The 26,264-nt window shown below is 45.7% G+C and overlaps 1 protein-coding gene across 1 annotated transcript in view; it reads right to left on the reverse strand.

Moving 5' to 3' along the window:
* Positions 1–19,340: 19,340 nt before the first annotated feature.
* The window catches only part of ENTPD4 (ectonucleoside triphosphate diphosphohydrolase 4), a 30,269-nt gene continuing 23,345 nt past the window's right edge, over positions 19,341–26,264 (reverse strand). The window contains exons 12-13 of the mRNA XM_081171904.1: positions 21,774–22,016; positions 19,341–21,251 (exon numbers count right to left, since the gene is read on the reverse strand). Of these exons, the coding sequence (XP_081028030.1) occupies positions 21,023–21,251; positions 21,774–22,016 (472 nt within the window). The 3' untranslated portion in view covers positions 19,341–21,022. The remainder of the gene's footprint in view (positions 21,252–21,773; positions 22,017–26,264) is intronic.

A 26,264-nucleotide genomic window follows, 5' to 3' on the forward strand; every position in this document is an offset into this window, starting at 1 on the left:
GAAAACAATGTTTAAAAAATTACCATCTCAGGTGCAGAGTCAGTGGGTCTCAGATGTCAAAAGCCAGGATAAAACATACAGTGGAAAGTGCATAATGAAGGTGCCAGAGAGAGCTCTGTGAAGAGGGAATCCCACAGCCTCCCAGTTGCCAGAACTGCCCATTAATTTACTCTCTCTCATTGGGTACATGGAAAAGAGGATGCTCATTCCAGCCAATCTTGTCCCTGCTCATTTGCTTAGACAAGATAAGGCAACAGGCGGCTACAGTGAGGAGGAGGAGGAGAAAGGCCAGGGATTCTAGGTGTGTTGGCACCAGGGGCCCTCCTGGCATGGGAGCCTTGGCAGGGGCCTAACAAGGTCCTCCACCCCCACAGACTTGTCATAGGGGTTAGCATAGGAGTCCCAATTGTGTTTGGTCCATAAGCACATTTCGAATTTTGAGGAAGCACTAAGGGCACCACCGCAAAATGGCTGTCAGGGAGTGGAGGCAGGTCCATTCTCAAAAGGCAGACAGAAGGAAACTGGGAGACAAAAAAGACTAGGAAGGAAGTGAGTACAAAGCAGAGGTCAAGTCTGAGTCCCAAAACACAACAGCAAATCCTTGGAACCTATAGCTTTCTGCTCCCTTTCACAAAAGGCCAAAACCCGAAACAAATAACATTTCACAGAAGGCAAACTCTTTCTCTCTGTCAGCCAACTCACGCCACATCTTTCTCTCTCCCACAGTGGATCATTACCCAAACACACCTGCCCCTCAGGGCTGCTCTCTGTCCTGTCCCCCCCCCCCATCTCTCCCATCAATGGTATTCCATTTTTTAAATCCCATTTTCTGTCCTCGTGGTTGCTCCATTCCTCCACCATACTGCACCCCGGGTAAATGGACATAAGATTTCAGCCTGCCTAACAATGCAATCTTTTGCAATTTTACTCAGTTCAGTGAGATTTTCTCTGAGTGAGTGAACAGAATTGCAGCCTTTGTCAATACAGAATCTTTAATTTATTCCATAATGTTAATCCCTAAAATATAAACGATTGTGTGGTACTGTTTTGAAAGTGACCTTAAGTATAAGTAGGGTCTAGGCATGCAGGAATTAGGTAGCAAAATAGACCAGATTACTTACCACTACTTAAAAAAAATAATACTCCATGCAGAAGTATAAAGTGGTCACAGCATGGACTTCTGCCACCCGCTTTTCCCAGCCCAGGAACGGCCATAGCTAGCCAACCATCTGCAGCTGTCTGTACACCGTCTGCACTACTGAGGCCAACTGGGTCTCCACAACAGCCTAGAATGGAGATGTACCTCCAGACTATACAATTGCTATGTCTGAGGAGTGCTATTCCGCCTAGAACAGATGGTCTAGCTAATTCTGGGACCCAGGAGCCAGCTACCCATAGAGCAAGTCTTACCAAGAGTCAGCCTCAGTTTACTGGCCCTCATCAAACACATGCATAGCTGGGTGTCATTTGCATATTGTTGGCATCATGTCCCAAATTCTTGGATGCTCCAATTTTAAGAGCATTGGAGACGAGATGGAACCTTGCAGGAGCCCACAACTGCCAGGGGCCTGAGATCCTGCTGCTGCTGTCTGACTCCCTACTGTCCCTGAATGCTATTTTATTGTGGCAACTCTCTAGGTAGGAGCAAAACCAGGGGCACCATCTAGGGGTAATTGGGGGCCTGCACCCCCAAAAATCTTTTCAAGGGGATTGGACCTCCTCAAACTTCCATGGTGATGGAAGATGCCCTGGTGATCTCAAAGGAACGCGCCAAAGCACCGTGGAGGGCTGCCAAGAAGTGGGGACAAGGGGTACTGATGTACCAGGCTCACTGGGGAAAGAAACCACATACGTTTTTGAAAAAGCGAATGTCTCTGGCCCTCCTTGAAAGAAAATTATGAAGCAAAAGGTGCAGGTACTCTGCTAAGCGAGATGAGCCAGCTTGGCTGCTCCCATCTTTCAGTAACCTTTTCTGAACCAGGCAGAACAGATTCTAGAAAATGGATTCTACAATTCAAAGTGCTGCTTTAGACCTATAAAGCCTTAAGCAGCTCAGGACTGCAATACCTCAAGAACTGCCTCTCCCCATATGAACTGACCTGGACCCTGAGCTCACCCTCTGAGACCCATCTATATGCGCCTCCTCCATGAGGGTTCCAGAGGGTGGCAACATGAGAACGGGCCTTTTCTGTAGTGGCTCCCCATCTGTGGAATGCTCTCCCCAGGGAACGCCTGGCAGTGGCGTAGGTAGCTGCTTGGGTGCCCGGGGCGGCGCCCGCGCCCTGCACCCGTGGCAAAACAAGCCAGAGAAGGGCGCACTATACAGAGCCTTGCAGCCACCTTCCCCTCAGGTGGCAGAGGGAGAAGTGGGCCCCACACTGCCGTTTTTGGGCAGCGTGTAGCCTGCAGGTGCCCGAGCCACCACATCACTCGCAGGAGAGATGCGTGGCTGGGGCATGCTGCAGGCCCTGTGGTAAGTGCCACCCCCGCGGTGTGGCACCCAGTGCACCCCCCTGCCCTTCCAGCTATGCCACTGTTGCCTGTTGCCTTCAGTATACTCCTCTAGGCGCTAGGCGAAAATGTTCCTCTTTAACCAGGTGCCCATTTAAATGTGTTTGGGGAAGGGGGGTTACTGATTTGTTTTATTCTTGTTCTTGTTTTTATTATGTATTTTGTGCCTTCATTATGTATTTTTGTGCTGTGAACTGCCCAGAGGTCTTTAGATGAAGGGTAGTATGCAATTTTAACAATAATAAACAAACAAACTTTCAGCATGGTCAGTTTGAATGAGGGGAAAAGTTGGCTGCCTAGGAAGAGACTCACTGATCAGCCAAAGTGATGTTCAGGGATGGAACACCTGGACTCTGACTCCCCTCTGCTCCAGCCAGAATGGCCAATGGCCAGGGATGATAAAATCTGGATTCCAGCCACATCTGGAAGGCCACAGGTTCCCTGTCACTGGTGTAGTGGTTAAAGAATCAGATGAGGCCTTGAGAGAACCAAATTGAGATCCCTCTCAGCCATGACCGACTGACCTTGGGCCAGTCATGCTCCCTCTCAGTCGATCTCATATCGTTGTTGGATAAACTGTGGGAACAGGCAGAAGACTCAGCTGCTTCGAGGAAAAATTGGGCACCATCCGTACTAATGTAAAATGGTGCTACAATTCCCAGAGATCCTTGGGAAGTGAGATTGGTTGGTAAACCAGTCTGGAGGGAAAGGAAGTCTCCAAACATCTCTCAGCCCTCTTAATACGGTTCCCATAGTTCTTTGGGGATCCACAACTGTTTAAAGTGGTATATAATGCCTTAAATGTATAGTGCGGCTGGGGTATTTGTCTCAATCCCCAGAGCAACTGTGGAATGGTTTATAATTTAGGGGTAGAGAGGGGATAATGGGAGGGCTGAGTATATGTGTCTGTGTTACTTTAGAACAGTCCTTTCCCAAACTGGTGCCCTTCAGCTCTTTTGAACAACAGCGTCCATTACTCTTAGCTACTGGGCAAAAGGAAGCACAAGGCTGCTAGCTGACCCAGTGTTTGCTCTGCTGGAATTGACATGACCCAATTTCAGGCTCACACCACTGGTAAAGAATCCATCCTAAAAATGTTGCCTCTGTCTCCATCCATTGCTAAAGGTTGGATGCCTCAGCCATGAAGATCCTCTGGCCCAAACACAACCTCACTTTTGACTAATTCTAGCCTGCTGCAGCTGGAAAAAGCGAACAGAGCAGGCTTGAGCTTGGTGGCATGGGCACCTCTCCTGTACTAACAGCTGTGCACACGTGGACCAAAACTGAATAGGGAGCTGTGATGCAGTCCAGACACACAAGGGAGTGCCAGCTCATTCCCCAGAAAGGACGATAAAGCAACCATCAGTGCTGGTAAACAACAAGAACAAACAAGAGGTAGGAAAAGCTATTCCTTTGAGTACACCTTCCCATGGAAAAACAACAACCTTATTGCCTCCAAATATTTGTTTTCAAGGAAAAGAATGTGACATTTCCCCTGTAATCAAAGCAAAGCTCTGAAATACCTTGATGGGATAAGTGCAAGTTTTAATGCTGAAAAGGAGAACAATAAGAAATGAACCATAGTGTCAAGAGGCAATTAGATTGCCTAACACTGTGATGTCAAGAGCCCTTGGTCCAGCAGAGAACTCTAGTTTCTGGGGTCATTCAGGGATATTTTCTCCAAATCTCACATTTCAGTCCTATCATGTTGCTTTTCTTTACACACACAGTTCCACATCCCCAAAGTATCCCATGCATATTTGCTTGTTATCAGATTCTATATTTTTGATAGCCAATGTAAATCAGAAAACAAAATACATGTACAAAAAAGCAATAATTCAGGAGGAAGTTAGCCCAGATTTTCAGAAAGGCACATTGTCAAAACATGAAATGGGAAAAGTGCCCTACATTGTTTAAATTTTCCATACTTGAAATTGTTTGTGCAAAGTACATGCCCATTGGGCTCTGCTCTGTTTTTGTATAGTTAAGGAAAAACAAAAACCAATAAAAATATAGCCTTTTTGCACTTAGAATTGCTCTTTGTTTTTAAAAGTCCTCCTGACAATTTCAGATCAACAATGTAGCCCAGCTCCCTATTGCTGGTGTATATCAGCCTACCCTATAGGTAACAAATGTTTATTATTTATTGACAAATGTATAGACTGCTATCCAACCATGACGTCAGGAAAGTCTAAAAATACACAAAAGAGTAATGTATCCTCTAGGTTAGATTACTGCAATACGTTACGTGGGGCTGCCTTTGCAGACAGTTTGAAAAGTGCAGCTGGCGCAGAAACTGGTGGCCAGGTTGATCGTTGGAGCAACAGAGTCCTGGTCCAACTGCAGTGGCTACTGATTAGTTTCTGGGCACAAATGTGCTGGTTGTGACCTATAAAGACTTAAAGGGCTCAGGACTCCAGGACCTCTGCTAACATGAACCAACCCAGACCCTGCAATCACCATCTTTCGGCCCTTAATTTGAAGGTTTCTTAAGTAGGTGTGGTCTCCTTTGGTGAGGCAGGAACTACTAGAGTTGTCTCTCATTTGTAGAAATGTGTTTTTAGATTTTCATTTGTTGTGTTTATTGTAATTGGTTGTAGTTATTCTGTTGTGTTTGCAAGCTGCTTTGAGTCATTTCTGTGAGTAAAGCGACTGATAAATATAAATAATATCCTCCAGTGTTTCATGGAGGAAACATTTACCATAGGAAAGGTCAACAGAAGTGCAGAATGTGACCCACCAGGCATGGGTGTTCATGGGGGGGGCAAGAGGGGCAGTTCCCCCCAAGTTGATCCTCAGATTCCCAAATTTAATTTTTTAAAAATAGTAAGCTTCAAGTATTTCTGGAACCCGGGATTTGAAGTTAGTTGTGCAGACACTCTTCTCATTTGGTTCATGAGAAGCTTGCCTGCTCCCACCTTTTGGTTACGTGTATATATTTATTTCCCCTTCATGGATCACTGCCTTTCCATGGCGAAGGGGCTTGAATAGCTCAGAGAAGCTATGAACTGTGCCGAGCAGGGCACCCAAGATGAACAGGTCATAGTGGAGAGTTTTGACCAAACGTGATCCACCTGGAGGAGGAACCGGCAAGCCACTCCAGTATCCCTGCCAAGAAAACTCCATGGACAAAGACAACAACATATATTTATTTATTCATTCTGAATATTTCTCTCGCCACACAACCCCCTGGCCCAGGAAAAGTCCTGTGGATGCCCCCACTGCCCTTCGCCAGGCTTCCCAGTCTGGCTTGCAAGACTTTCCACTGGCCACCCCTCCCTGTACCTGTCCTGGCTATTGGGGTGCAGGTCGTGTGTGCGAAAGAGAGAGAGGGAGTGGCCACTCAAACTTTGCCAAAACATTTGCACATTGTAATTTATATACCTGAGTGCACATTTAGAAACAAGTATTATAATTTAAATAGAAACATTCCTCCCAATGGTGGAAAAGACAGTGGACCGGGCAGCAGCGGAGCAAGTCAATCAGGCGCCCGGGGCGGGGCCAGCTGCCTGTGGGGGTGGGGGGAGCCGGGGCAGGACGTTCCCTGGGGTCTCCAAGGAGTCTACCTGCCTCCTCCCACACAGCCGCCCAACAGCGCCTACAGCGCCCAAGCCACTGTGTCACTCCCAGGAGAGATGCGTGGTTTGGGCGCACTGCAGGCCCCCGCAGTGACTGCCCCCCACCATTTTGTCACCCCCTCAGTGGTGACACCCAGGGCAGTCCGCCACCACTGCCCCCCCTCTGCCCCAGGGACCAGGTGATTGTGGGGCCTGATCCATCTCCATCCCAGTTGCTAGCTGCTGGTGGGCAACTCAAAGGCCTCTCCTGAGCTCTTTCTGAAGGCTCTTCTTTATCTTTAAACCAGACAGCCCTTAAATAGAGGATGTCTTCCTACAGAGACCTGTCCTCTGTGATGCAGGAGGGGAGAGGGAGAGGGAGAGGGAGAGGGAGAGGGAGCGGATGTGTGTGCTGTAGGTGTGTTATGTGGTTTACCCACTTTGGGCCTTCAGGAAATGTATACTTTTTTGCCAGAGGGAGCACTGAATGTTGCTGAAGGAAAGACTCTCATCCATCAACTTTCTTTCTTTTTACTCTGCAGCAGCCTGTTGTTCACTAGTTTAAGAAGCCAGGGTGGCAGTTTGTGCTATAGATGTAAAAGATATGCTAGGAAAACACAATTGTCCTATAACCTGTCTTTGAGAGTTCAAAGCAAACCTCCAAGAGTAGCACTAGGAAATTATTTATAGACTAAATGTTAGGAAGAACTTCATGGGAGCGGAATTAGAAAACGGGGCAGAAATTCATTTATTTATTTATTTTTTATGAAAATTTTTATTGGTTTTTCACAATTTATATAAACACAAAACAATACACAATACAAACAAACAAACACATAAACAAACATGTATAATTTCAAATCCTTTTTTCTTAAACCTTACTTCCCCGACTTCCCCGTACCTTCCCTTTCTGCATCCCAGTTTCCAAATTTGTTTCAGCAAATCCTCCCCCTTACTTTTATCTAATTTTCACCTTGTTCTTTTCTTTTACTTAATCTTCTACAGCCGTAATCCCCATTTTTCTAAAACCTCAACATTTTAGAACTCATTAATTTTACAATATTTCTTAAGATAAATTTTGAATTTCTTCCAATCTTCATCCGCCGTCTCTTTCCCCTGGTCTCAGATTCTGCCAGTCATTTCAGCCAGACCCATATAGTCTATCACCTTCATCTGCCATTCTTCCAGAGTGGGTTGATCCTGTGTCTTCCAATACTTTGCGATGAGAATTCTTGCTGCTGTAGTAGCATACATAAAAAAGGTCCTGTCTTTCTTTGGCACCAATTGGCCGACAATGCCCAAGAGAAAGGCTTCTGGTTTCTTGGGAAAAGTACATTTAAATACCTTTTTCATTTCATTATATATTATTTCCCAGAAAGCCTTAATCTTCGGGCACGTCCACCAAAGGTGATAAAAGGTACCTTCAGTTTCTTTACATTTCCAACACTTATTATCAGGCAAATGGTAGATTTTTGCTAGCTTGACTGGGGTCATGTACCACCTGTAGATCATTTTCATAATATTCTCTCTTAAGGCATTACATGCCGTAAATTTTATACCGGTGGTCCACAACTGTTCCCAGTCAGCAAACATAATATTATGACCAATGTCTTGTGCCCACTTAATCATAGCTGATTTAACTGTTTCATCTTGTGTATTCCATTTCAGCAACAAGTTATACATTCTTGACAAATTCTTAGTATTGGGTTCTAACAGTTCTGTTTCTAGTTTTGATTTCTCCACCTGGAAGCCAATTTTCCTGTCCTGTTTACACACCTCCATTATTTGATAATAATGGAGCCAATCTCATACTTTAGGCTTCAGTCTCTCATAACTCTGTAATTTCAGTTTATCACCCTCTTTTTCCAAAATTTCCCAATATTTTGGCCACTTGGCCTCCATGTTAAGTTTTTTCACGGCTTTAGCCTCCATTGGCGACAACCACCTTGGGGTTTTATTTTCCAACAAATCTTTATATCTAATCCAAACATTATATAATTCTTTCCTAACAATATGATTTTTGAAAGCTTTATGCGCTTTAACCTTGTCATACCATAGATATGCATGCCTGAAAACGGGGCAGAAATTCAATTCACTTTGCATTTTTTAGGTGAACATACCTAATTCACACTTTCTGAAACATTGCGCAAACTGAAACAGAGCCATCCTTTGAAATTCACGCTTTTCCAAATTTTGTGATGCAGTTCTCCAACCAATGTTTACAAAAAAGGATATGCTGGGGCAAGTGTGCATAAAAATGAATATACAGTATTAGGGGAAATCCCCTGCAACAATGTGTACATTCGTGAAAACTGCATACAAAAAAGTGTTTATTAGGAGAAATCAGCCCTAAAGTGCTGATGTCTTTTCATGAGGATTAAAAGAATGAACTTGCAAATTTCTGCAAAAATTTGGAGAACTAAGACTGGAAAAATGAGAACCTGAGGAAACTGAAACGGACCAATGAGTCCATCCTTCAGTGCAAGCTAGTTGACAGCGGAGGCTGCTAGGCTCTCCTTCATTAGAACTTGCCACTGATGGCAATTGGTCAGCAATGTTAGGGCAGTGCATTTCCTGCATTTGTAAGAGGTTGGGGCAGGTGATCTTCAAGACCACGTCCAACTGCATCAGTCTATCGTGTGCAAAGGGTGATAATAGTATGCCGTTCCCACACATTGAGAGAGCCACCTTGTGGTTGATCATTTATCATGTTGGCTCACCAGCTCACCAGCTAAGCCACAAGTTGCTGGGCAGAAGCCCACCAGAGACTTACAATTTACTCAAATTGTGCCTGGTTGCAAATGCCATAAAGGAAACTCCCTTCAGACTGGGCATGTAATGGAATGCAAGGGCTGCCGCTAGTCTAGGCATGGAAAGGCAAATGACAGCCCCCATCAGGAATGCTTACAGCATGCCTAGGTAAAGTGGAAGGTCGGGTAAGGATAAGGCATCCAGCATTCTGCCAATGGAATGGTTGGATTTCCGTGCTAAGTGAGAGAATTGACAGAAAATGAACTGAAGTGCCTGAGGTGAAGTCACCGATCTTGTTGGAACTTGTCAGCAGTAGGTCCCATTTGGACTGTGTGCCAAGGTAACAGCCAAGGCAAACCATGGCAGATGCTAGCATTGCAGCTTCCAACAGAACTGTTCTGCTTTGTACAGAACTATTAAACCATTTTAGGATTATATGTAACCTTCTAAAGCTACATTCCCTTATCCGTTATCAGAAAAATGCAAACTTCAGTGTATTATTATCTGAAAAGCAGCAAATTGATATATACTGGTGGAAGCCTTGTGAAAACAGTGGTGGTTTGGAAGCACTCTGAGCTTCTCATACCCTTGAAGCCTAGAAACACACATGGTGGTGGTGGTGATGGTGATGAAAATATGAGAATTTCAGAATTCCAGATGTGCCAACAAAGTTTATGCTAGGCAATTAGATTGAAAGCAAGGATTGTGAACAATTGCTGGACTTCCCCCCACTGAATATCCATGGCCTTGGGATGCCAGGTGTCAATGCACATGCTAGCTTCCTGGTCCTCACTAACCGGTCATTTATTCTTTCTTCTCAAAATTGTTAGCTCTTTCCAAACTTTGTGGAGGGTTTAACAGCCTTGGTCCTTTATCTGCATCATCTAGACTTCCTGGAGCCACAGGCTCAACCCTCATTCAGGTCACCTCAGCCTTTCATATTGACTAAAGCGCATAAATGGAACTTCTGAGCAGCCTGATCTCTACAGAGAGATGACTTAGGTGATAGCTTGAGAAGAACAAGCTTGTAGGACTCAGCAGGGAGGCAGATAGGGACAAAACTAGAATTAGTTGGCCCCACCTATTATGAGCTCTGGCTCCACCTACTGATTGGGCTCCCTGCCTCACACCCTACCAGAACCATATAAGTGAGGGGCATGATGTTCTGGCTCCCCACCTGTAGATCAGGTTGCTGCTATAGCTGAAAGTTTTGAAAGCTTTTGATGGTTCTCTAGGCCCTTCTCCTGGATCCAGAACTCCACCTTCCAATCAGCAAGGACCTTCCTCTGGATCAGTACCTTCCTGGGACCCCCAGCCCTCATTCCTAGGACCTTCCCTTGGATCAGCCTCCTCCAATTCTTCAAGCTCCTCCCATTCCTTATCTGGCCACCTTGATGTCTCCAGGGGACTCCTTACTCCAGTCGAGCCAAACTGAGCCCCACTGGATTTCAATTGAAGAGTTGAGTCACAGAATCATACAGTTGTAGAGTTGGAAGGGATCCCAAGGGTCATCTAGCCCAACCCCCTGGAATGCAGGAATCTGCTAAAGCTTCCATGACAGATGGCCATCCTACCTTTGCTTTAAAACCTCCAAGGAAGGAGAGTCCACAACCTTCCGAAGGGAGACTGTTCCACTGCTGAACAGCTTTTACTGTCAGAAAGTTTTTCCTGCTGTTTAGTTGGAATCTCCTTTCTTGCAATTTGAAGCCATTTGTTCAAATCCTACCCTCCAGAGCAGGAGAAAACAGGCTTGCTGTATATTCGATGTGACAACGCTTCAGAAATATGAAGATGGTTATCCTATCGCCTCTTAGTTCTCTATTCTTCAGGCTTAGACCTTATTGTAAACCACTTCAAGTTAGAGGGGGCCTTAAAAGAAGTCTTTTAGAGCACCTAGTCCAATGCTGGCTCAGTGCAGGAAATGGAGCTAGAGCTGCTCAGCCTCTGCCTGAAGACCCCTAGCACAGGAACGCCCACCACCCCTCTCTCTAGGTTCCATCATTGAACTGCTCTGGCCATCAATAGGTTTCTCCTGATACTCAACTGAAATTTACCCTCTTGTGAAGCTTAGATCAAGTTCTGTTTTGTAGGGCAGCAGATAATTAGTTTTCGCCCTCTTGTGTGTGACAGACCTTCAAGTATATCTGAAGAGTATTGTCATGAAAGGTTTGTCAGTGTTATTATATACAGGGAGCTGATTTCATAAGGACTTTCACAAAACGTGACGCCCCCTCAACCTGATTTTTGAAGTGATTTTGTCCATTGAACCACCTCATTCTGTAGTATAAGTAAGCTGGGGTGCAGATCAGAGGTGGGAAACCTCTGGCCCTACAGATGTTGTGGGATTACAATTCCCATCACCCTGTCCAGTGGCCATAATGGCTGAGGCTGGTGAGAGTTGGGGTCTGACATTATATGGCTTTCTGGCCCTGTCATTGGCCTGATGAAACAAAGCGTGTGTTTTTAATGCTCCGAGTCCTCTATTCTATTTGCACTGGTTACTGAACAAACCCAATAAACATTTCTTTTTAACACTGCATTCCTCCCAAGACTTTACGAGATTTGAAGAAACATTTCATAATGCTCACTTTGTAGCTCTGGCTCCCAGAGGTTGGAAACAGATGTTTTTGAATCAGATATTAAAAATTCCCCAAATAAATGCCTGACTTTAAAAAGGACTGATGATTTGGGGAGATTGTCCTCATACAAAAGTTAGCCAGCCCCTAAAAAGTAAAGTTTCCATTGGGTCTTGTGATATCCATATTTTTAAAATTAAACTTTTAAAATCAACTGCAGGGGCCAATTATCTAGAATTTAAAAATCACATGCTACCTGAAACAGGGTTTAAAGCACACATATGCTGAGATAGTACAAACATGTTCCAAATAAAACCAGAAATTAATAGAAGCATTGTGGCTGTTTAAGATTTCTTAATGGCATGAAAATTTATGCCATAATAAATATTTTAAGCTATAGTCCTACCCATTTTGGCTCAGAAGTAAATTCTATTAGAATTAAATAAAGTTTACTCCCAGGTTGGGATGGACAAATGGGTCAAATTCATTTTCTGTCAGTTTCTCATTCTTTTAATTTTGGTCCTGTTCTCTACATATCCAACACTCGTTTGCATGTTGTTTAAAAAGTCCTCATGGAAATTCACCAGCATTTTAGTGCAAATTTATCCTAATGTAACATTTTTCTATGCAATCTTGTCTAATATGCACATTTTTGCAAATAAATCTTCACTAATACAACACATTTCTGCAAGTTACTTTCATTAATATTTGCAATTACAGAAGATTTAAAGAGAATGATTGCTCTCGGATGCATCTACCAATGATGACAAACCCTGACAGCTAAATGGAGCTTCCCTATTCAGAGGCACTGTATCTATGAGTATCAGGCTTTCTTGAACTGGAATCACAATGGTCATCTTGTCCAATGCCCTGCAATCATTTTGCCCAATGTGGGGCTCAAATCCACAACTCTGAGATTAAGAGTCTCTTGCTCTGGAGCTACCTCCACTGGTGACAAATTGGGATGAGCTCTAGTCCTGATGCCCCAGTTGGCAAGCTTCTTGGGAGCATCCAACAGGCCACATCTGGAAACATGGATTAGAGCTGATCCAGCAGAAATCTTCCTTTGTTCTTAAACTCCAGTCTCAATCCTCCTTCGGTCTCTTTTCATCCCTCTCCACCACTCTAGCGGCTTGGTGTATGCTGAGCACAATCTTAAGCACCTCACGTGGCACCACAAGCAAATACTTTGCACTAATGAAAGAAGGGACACCTTTGAAAAATATCTGGCTGGGTACCATGTCCCTTGTCTAGATAACCTGCTAGTTGTTAAGAGTTTGGCGGAAGCTGCCTGGCGCAATTAAGGCAAGCATATTTCTACATACAATACACAAGGGCCAAAGCAACATCATCACCTGGTTGCACCTTGACTTCACCTCTTGAAGTGAAGCCAGACAACCAGGACAATGAGACATCGAAACAACAAGATGGAGATGACATTTCCACCTGCACTCTGTCACCAGACTGTGCATTGTTATATGTGATGCTGTGCGCACTCTGCGTTATTATTTTTCCAAAACCTATGCCAATCCAATATTCTGTGCCAGGAAAAGCTAGACGTTGTGATCTGAGTTTATTGTTTTTATTATTATGGCTCTGCTGTTATGTCCACTGAAGACGTAGCTCAGTCAGATCTGGCTTGGGGGATTTCATTGCAGTCTCACAAGCTTGAAGCTTGTTTTGGTTGTCCTAAGGGCTAGAACCCTTATTATTGTTATTAGGAAACTGGAAGTTCTCAAGATGCCAATTTCTGGGACTGGGACTCAAGTACTGATGGCCACTAACTTGGATGGCTTTAAAAGGGGGTTAAACAAATCCATGGAGCATAAGATTCTCAATGGCAGCCAGGAGCTCTGGTGGCCACGTCCTGCCCACAGCGGTGGAGGCAATATGCCTCTGAATACCTTTACTGGGAGTTAGGGACGGGTGAACAGGCAAATTTTGGTTTCTCCTTTTCCTAGTCTTAAATTCAGTTTTCCACATCAGTTTGCAAATTTAATTTTAAAAGCCCTCATGAAAATTCACCAGCATCTTAGTGCAAATTTCTCCGAATATACAAATTTCTGTATGCAATTTTTCCTAACATGCATTTTATATGTTACTTTCCCTAATATATGCAAACCTTACACTAATATGTGCATTTTTTAAACACATTACTGGAGAACTGCATTCCAAGAAGTGTGAATTTTGAAGGCTGAGCCCTGTGGATAGTTCAGTTGCAGTGGCGTCGTGTGGGTGGTTAGTGCCTGAGGACGCACAGAGGAGTGAACGAAAGGCAGGGAAATGAACAGAGTGTGCATGGGCATTCAACTGCCTAACTGCATCCACCTCACTCAGGAGATTGTAGCCACAGAGATAAGAAAACAAAGAATTGTTCCACTGTCGGAAGAGGTCACTTCCTGGCTCTTATGGAGAAGCCATTTTCAACAGAATCCAGTGATGGAAGTGCACAGCTGTATTGAGGCAGCATTGGGTGTTGAAATTTTGCGCCTCCTAACAATCTTGCACCCAGGGCAACTGCCTCATGCCCTCCCCCTCCTCTACACCACTGCTCAGTCCGTAGAACACAAGACTTGTAATTTCAGGGTCCTGGTTTCGAGCCCCATGTTGAGAAAAAGATTTCTGCACTGCAGAGGGTTGGACTAGATGACCCTCGTGCCCCCTTCCAACTCTACAATTCTATGATTCTATTATCACACCTTGTTTCAAAAATATGTAAATTAGGGAAGAGCACATTTAAATGCAAACTGAATCAAATTTATCCTCCATCCTTACTGGGCATCTCAGGTGCAAAGAATACTATTGCATTCATGTCCTTCTTATGAGCGTCCCATACTTGGTCATTGTGAAAACAGGATGCAAGACTAGGTGGGCCTTTAGTCTGATCCACCAGAGGTCCTTTTATATGCTGCAGTCAACTGCACTCAAAAAGGTGTAGATCTACACTGTTCTGGCTATACCTCTCACATGGACCATGTGTTGTTGCTTTTTAAAAAAGTTCTCGTTTGCCCTGTATGTTAATAGAGCATATCACATGTGAAGCAAAATACAAGGCTGTTTCTCCATATTGCACCAACTCCTCATTTGCTTGAACACTCCCCTCAGCTCCTGCTTTCTTTCAACTAGAAAAAGGTGTGAGAAAATGTTGCAAAGACAACTTGGGAAAGGACTTCAGATTAGCTGCACAATTACACAAGCCACATGGTCAGGCCCCCGACACCAGCTCCTGCAAAGAGCAGCTCTGCACAAATGCTGCCTGTCCATCAGTGCTGCACATGTCCAAATTTGCACACGCAAACTAGGCCAGAAGGGAATGGACGTGCGCAGAGCTGACCTGAAACATTTTACTACCTGAGCCAAAGAACATTCGGAAATGTCCAAAAGCATATCAGACTGGCAGTGCAATCTTCCATCGCAGATGACTAGGGATGGGCAAATCTGTTAATGGGCAAATTGCTTTCTCATTTTTCAAATCTTAAATTCATTTCTGCAGCAACTTTTTTGCATACAGTTTTGATTAATATACTTTTTTTGCAAGCATTTCCCCCTCATTTAGTCTTGAAAGCTATCAAAAATGTTTTGGTTCAACAAATGTGAATCCAGTCATTTCTCATTAAAATGCAAACAAAACTACCCAAATCCTCAGTCCTTTATTTAGGGATTCCCACCCCCCATCCCTACTAATGACAAGACAGTGTTGTCTTCTGTACCTGAGGCCAGCAGGCAGGCAGGGCTGGATTTGGGTCTGATGAGGCCCTAAGCTACTGAAGGTAATGGGGCCATTTATATGTCCAGCTGTCCTTTGTCAACAACAAATTATCACTGTTTTTTGTGTTGAATATATGCTATTTGGTAATTTATGGACCTAATAGATATCTAAAGCCATTTGTAGAGAACAAAATATATATTTCATCAAAGTAATTGTTGAACTGAAATACAATCAAGAAGTAGGTGGAGCCCATTACTTATCATAGGAGCCTACACAACACAAAACACTTTTGCTGAATGTAGGTTTTATTTTATTTGTTTTTTATCTTATATTTTGGAAATGTACATCGTTTTTTCTTCCTTTATCGCTTGTTTAGCTTATACGTAAATCCGGCCACAGGCAGGTCTAGTGATTGCATGGCAGGCTGTGTGGCACACGCACACACAGCTCCCATCTCTAACTCTGGGTTAGCACTCTCCACCCTTCAGCACCTGCCGCCTGAGGCATTTGCCTCACTTTGCCTAATGGGTGAGCCAGCCCTGAAAATATGATTTTCATAACACATAAAGCAGGGGTGGGGAATCTCAGGCCCAGAGAACATATGTGGCCTTCCGGAAGTCTCTGTCAGACCCTTATGATTATGCATCCCCTCTCCCTGGGGTCAGTACACATGAAGGGTGGGCCGGGTGGGAATCAAACAGAAAATAAATCACTGCCCCCACAATGGTCAGTCTTTAGGGAGCTTGAGCTGATGCTTCCCTTGTTGTTGCCATTGACTACGGAGTGTCTGTGATGTCTCAAAAAGACATGGTGGCTGAGGGGAAAGAGGCAAGCGTTGAATGGGATGGAGGGATGAAGCCCAGGAGGCAGCGGCTCAGAACTAGCCAGAAACACAGAAAGGAAATCTGGGTCTGCTCCTTCCTCTCAACTGTCATTGTATATTGCTGGCAACTTAAGTAATCAACCAGCATAACATCACTGAAAACCAGCAAAGCCACAAAGTCCGTGAAACACTGTTTAGAGGGTAAACATCAAAATTTCAGATATTGGTCAGAATGGTGGCTGCCAAGCTCCACCCCCTCTCAAACCACCTGAAAATTGCTGAGGGTCTTGGCGGACCACTTAATGGTTTTTCTGCCTGTTGTAGCAATTGTAATGTGCTGTGCTAGATGCTGTATGATCTGTAATTGCATTTTTACCGCTTTTATTTCTTACATTGCACTGCAAACTGGATTCCATAGAATTTGAATTGCGGTACAGTATAGCAGAATAAAAGAAGCAATAAAAATACAATTAAAAATCAATATGCACATGTTTACAGACCACTGGTGGTCCACAGACCAGTTATTCTAACCATAGCCAAGTTTACACCTGAATCTTTCAACTTGGATTTGTTTTCAGCCGTACGTTTCAGATGCATGCAGACACAGAGGAACACAGTAGGATGGCTGGCCCCACCATCAGGCAAAATGAGGCCTTGGATGTAATGAAAGACAACAAATTATTATTACATTTTTACTGCCAGGTAGAAGGAGAGGTGCCTGTGTAATTTTCTGCCACAGTTGACCAAAGGACTAGGCTAGCCTTGATGGGGAACAGTATCATTTTTTTCTTGTAAACTGCCTTGGGATCAGTAAGGAAGGCAGTATGCAATTAATTCATTAACAAAATGCTTAATACCAGGCAGCAAAATCTGAGGATTTAAAAGTGGCCATGATCTTTGAGGCACCCTTGCAAGAAATCCTTTTTTTTAGTGTGGCTGCACCTATCCTTTGGAACTCCCTGCCCATTGGCATTAGTGACTTCGCTGTATTCTTTTTGGCACCTGCTAAAAACTTTTGTTTAGGCAAGCCTGCCCAGACATGTAAAGTTTGCATGTATTTTAGTCTGTAATTTTACCCTATAATGAATATTTTTAACTGTTGATTTTATTGGGGGGGGGGTGTGTTTTCACTGATGGTGTTAAAGTATATTTTATATTCTTTGTAAACTGCTTGTTTACAGTTAAGTGACATTTTGTAAAATGAAATGAAACAAAAATGGAGCAGCCCTATGCCTGGGTTTTTCTTTCTCTCTTGTTCAGTTTCCCTTCAGCTTATTTGGTCTTCTTCCTGTCATTATCCCCTTATTCCCATGCTTAGATCTTTCTCCACCCATTTTCCCCTTAAGTCATTCAATTGCTTGCACCCTGCCTTTTAACCCATCCCATTTTATTTGCTGGCAAAGTGAACTGTGCACATCTCTTTAAACATAACCCATTCTGCTGATTCCCCCACTAGCTTACTGTTCCTCTAGACTAGAATAGAATAGGCTATAACTTTTTGGAATGAAAGTTATGAATCAAAATGTGCCATCTAACTAGAAGAAAACATTTTATGAAGTCAGTCACACAACATGCAAAGTTGACGATCTGCCATTGAACAATGGCCCTTTCCTTAGACCTGCAGACCTATGGTACTAAATGGAATGCCCTCCCTGAAGCCAAGAATGCCAGGGTTTGTCCAGTGCCTGGTCAGAAGGCCTCCTGAGAACTCTGAGGTCCTCCTTGGACGATAGGTGGGATATAAAAATATTACAAAATTAGAAAAGCAGCTCAGCACAAATGCAGCCTTTGCTTTGCACTTGGTTCCACTGCTGGCAAGATGACCTGAAAAATAACAGATTTTTTTTCTTCACCAAAAAGTATATTTCTGAGAGTGAGGCTGTTATTAAACATTACTACCATGTACGTGGCATTTGCAGACTTCCACCCATCATTAAGCAGCAACAATGGCAGAGATAAAAGCCGCATCAGGGGACAGAGTGCCCCAGATCAAGTCTGTCACCAGGCTACTGAGACTTTCTGGCCGACCTCTTTGTTATGCTCTTTTTGGCAGAGTATAATTAGCCAAACTGTTTTGTCCAGGCAATCTTTAAAAGAGAAAAGAAGACAGACCCTTAAGTACCGTAATAGAAAGGAAATGAGAAAAAAACATGTTTTTTCCCTCTTACAGAGTGCAGCATTCTAACAATTAAAAACAAAAAATCATTTTTTTTAAGCTACTCCCCTTCTGCAGAGAGACCCATTTAAGAGAATGCTTATCAAAGATTGGTTGGGTCCTGTAGCTGCAGCCCTGAAGCAGAAGCAATGCTGATGAATATGTCTTGATATCACTTACCTGGCTGCAAGGCCATTGGCAAAGGTTAGAGGGCACAGCCCTGGTCTTTTCTTTGCTAACCTTAATGGATTTATTTTTTGGTGGGGGGGTGGAGAGGAGAGGCTGAAGCAAAGCTTGTTAAGTGCATAACCAAACACCCCCCCCCCACATGTATAAACACAACCTTTCGGATGGAGAGGATCACAAGGCCTGGGAACCCGGTTGAAAACTGTTGAGCTTAAGGCTATTAAGAGTGTTGTGTTTCACTATTTTGTGAGGGGAGGAGGTCACTGCAGATTGCTCTGGATTAGAAAGCAGCTCATTATTCCTCCAACACATGTTAAAAACTTGTTGATTTGACACAAGTACTAAAGTTGCTATATTTTTCATGATAGAATCACAAGCATTTACTGTCCAGTGGTACCTCGGGTTAAGTACTTAATTCGTTCCGGAGGTCCGTTCTTAACCTGAAACTGTTCTTAACCTGAAGCACCACTTTAGCTAATGGGGCCTCCCACTGCCGCCGGAGCACAATTTCTGTTCTCATCCTGAAGCAAAGTTCTTAACCTGAGGTACTATTTCTGGGTTAGCGGAGTCTGTAAACTGAAGCGTATGTAACCTGAAGCGTATGTAACCCAAGGTACCACTGTATATAGAATTGGAAAGCAAAAGGCTTCAGCTTTTTTTTGAAAAAAACACAAAATACCAAGGAAGTCTGATAGTTACACTTGTTGCCTACATTTCTATAATATACTTAAACACTCAGGGCCAGTTACAATCCTGGGTTTTTCGAGGGTAAAGGGTTACAATAAAATTAGATGTGTGGGAATCTAAATAGGCCAAAAAGAAAAGAAAGAAATTCAAAGCATGAGCAACATTTGTAAGAGCAACTCCCCTCCTTAAATAGATGCTCCTTGACCAGAGCACACATGGGGGATTCCAGTCAAAAGATTATAATTAATTTCAAATGTATCCTCCCACTCCAACTTCACAAGCCTGGAAGAGATTCTAATAAGGTACAATTAGGCTAAAATCTCTTCCCCCCCTCTCTCTCTCACCCCCCCACACCCCTTCATGCATGAGTGAAACCAGATGCTGCTTTCTAAGATGATAAAGCTTGTATTTTATGAGATGTTCACACAAATGCCACTTTAAATTATGAACATGTTCTTTCAAGTAAAAACAGTTTCTATAGCCAGAAATAAGGACATGACAGCATACATGTTATCTTTCCAGCACGCGTCCAAGCAGTGTTTCAGTCTCACTCAATTATTTGCTGCTACAAAAGGATCAATAATTACTGCCAGGCCCAAAGACTGAAAGCCACACATATATTAACTCTCTGCTGCAGCACAGATAGTGCTACTAAGCACACCAGGTGGACTGCAGGCAAGGCCAAATGCGCCATGTTATGAGTGCATTTCCCAACACCAGTACATTACAATGGCTAGCCAGGTTTGCTCCATCACAATATTGCAAGAATACTGTACATCACAACGTTAACAAACTGAAGAACCCTCTTTTCAGGAGGCGGCTCAGAACCTCAAGATCTATTGCCCTGGTCAGCATATTTTACAAAATATTTTTTAAAGACAGTTGAACAGAGCAAGGGCTTCAAGACCAGCCATATTGGCACTGTTCACTGACACACTCACAGGCAAGCCAAGACACCAACAGAAGGCTCTTTAACACCCTCATTCCCAGTGTGGACAGCAGCAGAGGACTGGGTGGCGGCCTCGTCTTGCAACGTGCATTTGCTTACAGTCCTGCTGCTGACTCTCACTTTGCGCAATTCTCCCTGGGTGCTGGTTCCTCTGTGCAGGCCAAGACACAGCAAGCGGCTTAAGAGCACCAAGGGAGAGTTCTGTTAAAGCCTATGTTGCTGTTCACACCAGGAATGAATAGATTAAAGAACCCTTTGTCTGATGTCAGTGTGGCTCTGGGGCATACGGAGTGTGTGGAGCTTAGGGACAAATGAGATATCCTTAGGGCTCCAATGGAGAGCCTCCAGCCCATAGGCTCAATTAAGTCTACCGGGCCATTTCAGCTGGGCTTACCTGCCCAACACTGAACATCATATGAGTTACAGCCAAAAGGGGGTTTCAGGCATTGTCAATCAGCTGTCTGTCAGGATGGGCTGTGCATAGCACTCTGCAAGCCCTGACATTCAACTGATAGTCTGTGCTTTGCAGGCTGTGCTTCTGCCCACAGTCTGATTTCAAACCAGGCAGGCAAAAAGGGGTCACCCAATGTCACTGTGGGCATGAGAGGTGCAGGAAGATAATGGTCTGGCCAGCCAGCCCCATCCAGTTCCCCACCCCTGCCTTACAGGATGGATTATTGGTTAATAAGATTTCCCTCACATCCACAGGAATTTTTTATGAGCTGGCTTACCATATATTGAGAGAACAATCACAGTAGTTGTGTACAGAACAGTGGAGAACAGACTAGGTTGCTTCTTTCCCATTTATTTATTTACTGGCATTAAGTCTTCCCTGCCCCACCCTTTTCGTTCCTCCCTCCACAACATCTCCCCTCAATGTCAAAGTGCATTTACTTTTAAGGTAAGAGTTTTTAAAATAATTTTGGCTGATATTCCCTCAGTCTAGCCAAGCGGAGCTGACCCTGCTTTCCCCCCTCAGTTTTCCAGGTACAGGTGACCTCTCGATTCCAACACCGCAGCAAGAGACTTGGGCAACGGTTTCTAGGGATGAGAAAAGAACCCTGAGGCAAAAATGATGGCTTTTTCTTTAGCAAGTCCTAAGACCAGTGTTCAGCAGCTTATAAGGCTCCTGGGATCTTCTGTGGCGGGAGGCCTTCCTCGATCCAGAGGGAAGGGGACGGGCCGCTGTGTAGCATTCGCCGGTGAATCCGTCGCAATCGCAACAGGTACAGCAGGATGGACAGCAGCACAACAAAGAAGCAGGCAAAGAATAGGTAATGGTTGTAAACAAAGGAGAAGCTGCGCCAATGGGAGTGATTGCCTCGGAAATTCTCCTGCTGGATGTCCCTGGGAAAACAGAACAAAATTATTAGCGTGAAAGAAATCTTACAGCAACCCACACCTCAGCAAGTCAGCCTCTGTAAGGGTGGGAGATTCCAGAAGAAAGCTGAGAGGGCAACTGAGGAATATGGTGATTTTCAAGTGGGAAGAGCCACAACTCCTAAACTGCCCCTTAGAAATTTATGGGGGGGGGGGAGTTGTGATGTCAGCAGCTGTAACACTAATGTCATCTTCCTCTTAGACCAATTCCTTTCATCCTCTCAAACCTATCTGAATGCCTAGCAACCCAACAGCAAAGGCTGCTGTGCTGGTCTCGAGGAACAGGGCACACAGAGGTGAACAACAACTAGTGTTTACCATTCCATTCGTCCTCTATTCCCACCATCTGGCGGGCAACTCACTAGCTATACATGATGCTCAGAAACCATCACAGATGCAAAGTTTTCTGGAGAAAATTATCCACTGAAAGGGTTGTGACTGGTGACTGGCTCTTTTTGAACACCACACTTCAGAAAAGCGAAGCCATACCTCAAAGGCAAAAACCGTGTTCGATAGAGAATGGCCCCCAACGTCCATTGCACCTCTTTGTCATAGACCTGCAGTGCAGTTTTTAAGTTGCCATAGTTTACAGGAAAAGAGAAACCGTTGTGAAACACTTCATACATCCAGGCTGACTTAAAGCATTGATACCTACAAAGAATAAACATTAAGAAGTCAACTTCTGCTGTTTTTAAACAGAAGCAGAACTCGTTAAGACATAAAAAGCACAGCCTGAAAAGAATAACTGAATTCCCTTGGTCTTGTGCATTAATTGTATATTCAATGGCACACTTTCTACTTAAACTTACACAGACATTCTCTAGATTGCACCCAACAAATGAGGCACTTATATAGAATGGATTACAGTGGTACCCCGCAAGACGAATGCCTCGCAAGACGGAAAACCCGCAAGACGAAAGGGTTTTCTGTTTTGGAGGGGCTTCGCAAGACGAATTTCCCTATGGGCTTCCATAGGAAAATGCTGGCGGTCGGGAGCAAAGACTTTCGCCCACAGCCGGCCTTCAGAAGAGGACCTCTTCTGAAGGCCGGCGGGGGGCAAAAGTCTTTGCTCCCCCCCGCCTGCCCCGGGCGATCTTAAAATGCTAGCGGGCGGGAGCGAAGCGTTCGCTGCCGACCCCCAGCATTTTAAAATCTCCCCGGGACAGCAGAGAAGTCGGGAGCATTTTAAAATCTCCCCGTGTCCCGGGGAGATTTTAAAATGCTGGGGGGCTGCCGACCCCCAGCATTTTAAAATCTCCCCGGGACAGCAGAGACTTCTCTGTCCCGGGGAGATTTTAAAATGCTGGGGGTCGGCAGCGAACGCTTCGCTGCCGACCCCCAGCATTTTAAAACGCTGTTCCGAAGCGGGGAGGGGGGGCGGGAACATCTGCCCCAGCCGCCCCACTTCGGAACGCTGTTCCGAAGCGGGGAGGGGGGGCGGGAACATCTGCCCCAGCCGCCCCACTTCGGAACGCTGTTCCGAAGCGGGGAGGGGGGGCGGGAACATCTGCCCCAGCCGCCCCACTTCGGAACGCTGTTCCGAAGCGGGGAGGGGGGGCGGGAACATCTGCCCCAGCCGCCCCACTTCGGAACGCTGTTCCGAAGCGGGGAGGGGGGGCGGGAACACCTTCTGAAGGCGGGCAGGGGGCGAAAGTCTTTGTCCCCCCTGCCTGCCTTCCCAGGGGCCTTTAATAATAATAATAATAATAATAATAATAATAATAATAATAATAATAATAATTATTATTTGTACCCCGCCCATCTGGCTGGGTTTCCCCAGCCACTCTGGGCGGCTTCCACAGAAACCAAAAAACACTAAAATATCATACATTAAAAGCTTCCCTGAATAGGGCCGCCTTAAGATGTCTTCTGAATGTCAGGTAGTTGTCCATCACCTTGACATCCGATGGGAGGGCATTCCACAGGGCGGGCGCCACCACCGAAAAGGCCCTCTGCCTGGTTCCCTGTAGCTTCGCTTCTCGCAATGAGGGAACCGCCAGAAGGCCCTCGGCGCTGGACCTCAGTGTCCGGGCAGAACGATGGGGGTGGAGACGCTCCTTCAGGTATACTGGGCCGAAGCCGTTTACGGCTTTAAAGGTCAACACCAGCACTTTGAATTGTGCTCGGAAACGTACTGGGAGCCAATGTAGGTCTTTCAAGACCGGCGTTATGTGGTCTCGGCGGCCGCCCCCAGTCACCAGTCTAGCTGCCGCATTCTGGATTAGCTGTAGTTTCCGAGTCACCTTCAAAGGTAGCCCCACGTAGAGCGCATTGCAGTAGTCCAAGCGGGAGATAACTAGAGCATGCACCACTCTGGCCAGACAGTCTGCGGGCAGGTAGGGTCTCAGCCTGCGTACCAGGTGGAGTTGGTAGACAGCTGCCCTGGATACAGAATTGACCTGCGCCTCCATGGACAGCTGTGAGTCCAAAATGACTCCCAGGGTACGCACCTGGTCCTTCAGGGGCACGGTTACCCCTTTCAGGACCAGGGAGTCCTCCACACCAGCCCGCCCCCTGTCCCCCAAAAACAGTACTTCTGTCTTGTCAGGATTCAACTTCAATCCATTAGCCGCCATCCATCCTCCAACCGCCTCCAGGCACTCACACAGGACCTTCACCGCCTTCACTGGTTCTGATTTGAAAGAAAGGTAGAGCTGGGTATCATCTGCATATTGATGGACACCCAGTCCAAACCCCCTGATGATCTCTCCCAGCGGCTTCATATAGATGTTAAAAAGCATGGGGGAGAGGATGGAACCCTGAGGCACCCCACAAGTGAGGGCCCAAGGGTCTGAACACTCATCCCCCACCACCACTTTCTGAACACGGCCCAGGAGGAAGGAGCGAAACCACTGTATAACAGTGCCCCCAGCTCCCAACCCCTCTAGACGGTCCAGAAGGATGTTATGGTCGATTGTATCAAAGGCCGCTGAGAGATCCAGCAGAACTAGGAAACAACTCTCACCTTTGTCCCTAGCTCGCCGGAGATCATCAACCAGTGCGACCAAGGCAGTTTCAGTCCCATGATGAGGCCTGAACCCTGATTGGAAGGGATCCAAATGGTCCGCATCCTCCAGGCGTGCCTGGAGTTGTTCAGCAACCACACGCTCAATCACCTTGCCCAAGAATGGAAGATTTGAGACTGGGCGATAGTTGGCCACACTGGCCGGGTCTAAAGATGGTTTTTTAAGAAGCGGTTTAATGACCGCCTCTTTCAGCGGATCTGGGAAGGCTCCCTCACAGAAGGAAGCATTCACCACCCCGCAGAGCCCATCGCCCAGCCCTTCCCGGCTAGCTTTTATAAGCCAGGATGGGCAAGGATCAAGGAGACAGGTGGTTGGTTTCACTCGTCCAAGCAGCCTGTCCACATCCTCGGGGGTAACGGATTGAAATTGATTCCATGCAACTTGACCAGACAGGGCTCTAGCACTCTCCCGCCCCAGCCCTGCTCCCACGGTGGTGTCTAGCTCCTTCCGAATATGAGTGATTTTATCTGCAAAAAACTTTGCAAAATCGTTGCAGGAGATCTTGGGGTCTTTACAAGGCCCCGGTGGTAAAGGTGGTTCCGTTAAATTGCGGACCACCTGAAAGAGTCTCCTGCTACTATTTTCTGCAGATGCAATAGAGGCGGTGAAGAAAGTCTTCTTCGCCGTCGCTATCGCCACTTGGTAGGCTCGACGTTGAGCTCTAACCTGTGTCCGGTCAGATTCGGAGTGAGTTTTCTGCCACCGACGCTCTAGCCGTCTCAGCGATTGTTTCATCGCCCTCAGCTCCGAAGAAAACCACGGGGCTGTCCGGGCTCCATGCAATCGGAGAGGGCGCTTCGGAGCCAGACAGTCGATAGCCCTGGTTAACTCCGCATTCCAGCGGGCCACCAGGGAATCAGCTGAAAGGCCATCAACATGGGATAAAGCATCCCCTACCACTCTCTGGAAACCATTTGGATCCATTAAGTGGCGGGGGCGGACCATCCGAATTGGTCCCACCTCCCTGCAGAGGGGAAGGGTCGCGGAGAAGTCCAGTTGCACCAGGAAGTGATCTGACCATGGCACTTCTTTGGTTTCATTTTTACTTAGTGTCAGATCACCCACGTCGCTAGAGGTGAATACCAGGTCTAAGGCATGTCCATGACTATGAGTTGGGCCCAACTTATTCAGGGACAGCCCCATGGAGGCCATGCTTTCCACGAAGTCCCGAGCGGCCCCTTGTAAGGTCGTGTCGGCGTGGATGTTAAAATCCCCTAGGACAACCAAACTAGGTGTCTCCAGGAGAACATCCGCCACGACCTGAAGCAGCTCGGACAGGGAATCCTTGGTGCAGCGGGGAGGTCGGTACACCAAAAGGAATCCTGTACTGCCCCTATTGCCCAACTTCCAGAACATGCACTCAGAAAACTGGGTCTTCCCAATAGGACGCCTGGTGCAAACTAATGACTTCCTAAAAATCACTGCAACCCCCCCTCCCCGCCCACATGACCTGGGTTGCTGTGCGTAAGAGAAACCTGGTGGGCAAGCGGCAGCAAGGACGGGCCCATCTGTCTCATTTAAATCGCCCCGGACAGTGGAGAAGTCCTCCACTGTCCGGGGCGATTTTAAAATGCCGCCCGCCAGCATTTTAAGATCGCCTGGACAGCGGAGAAGTCCTCCGCTGTCCCGGGGTTTTTTAAAATGCTGGGGGTGGGAAGAAAAGCCCTTGTCCCCCCCCCCCCAGCCTTCAGAAGAGGTCCGGGGACAGACTGTCCCCGGACCTGGTCTGAAGGCGGTTTCCCTAGGAACGCATTAATTGATTTTCAATGCATTCCTATGGGAAACCGTGCATCGCAAGACGAAAAACTCGCAAGACGAAGAGACTTGCGGAAAGAATTAATTTCGTCTTGCGAGGCACCACTGTATTAAGTTTTGCTATGACAGAGGGAGTGCATCTGCTCCAGCAGGCTTGAACATTAAACCCAAGAGATAAAAAGGTGGGATGAAAGCTTAG

Source organism: Podarcis bocagei (genome assembly GCF_964188305.1).
Source record: "Podarcis bocagei genome assembly, chromosome: 15".
Taxonomy (NCBI): Eukaryota; Metazoa; Chordata; class Lepidosauria; order Squamata; family Lacertidae; genus Podarcis; species Podarcis bocagei.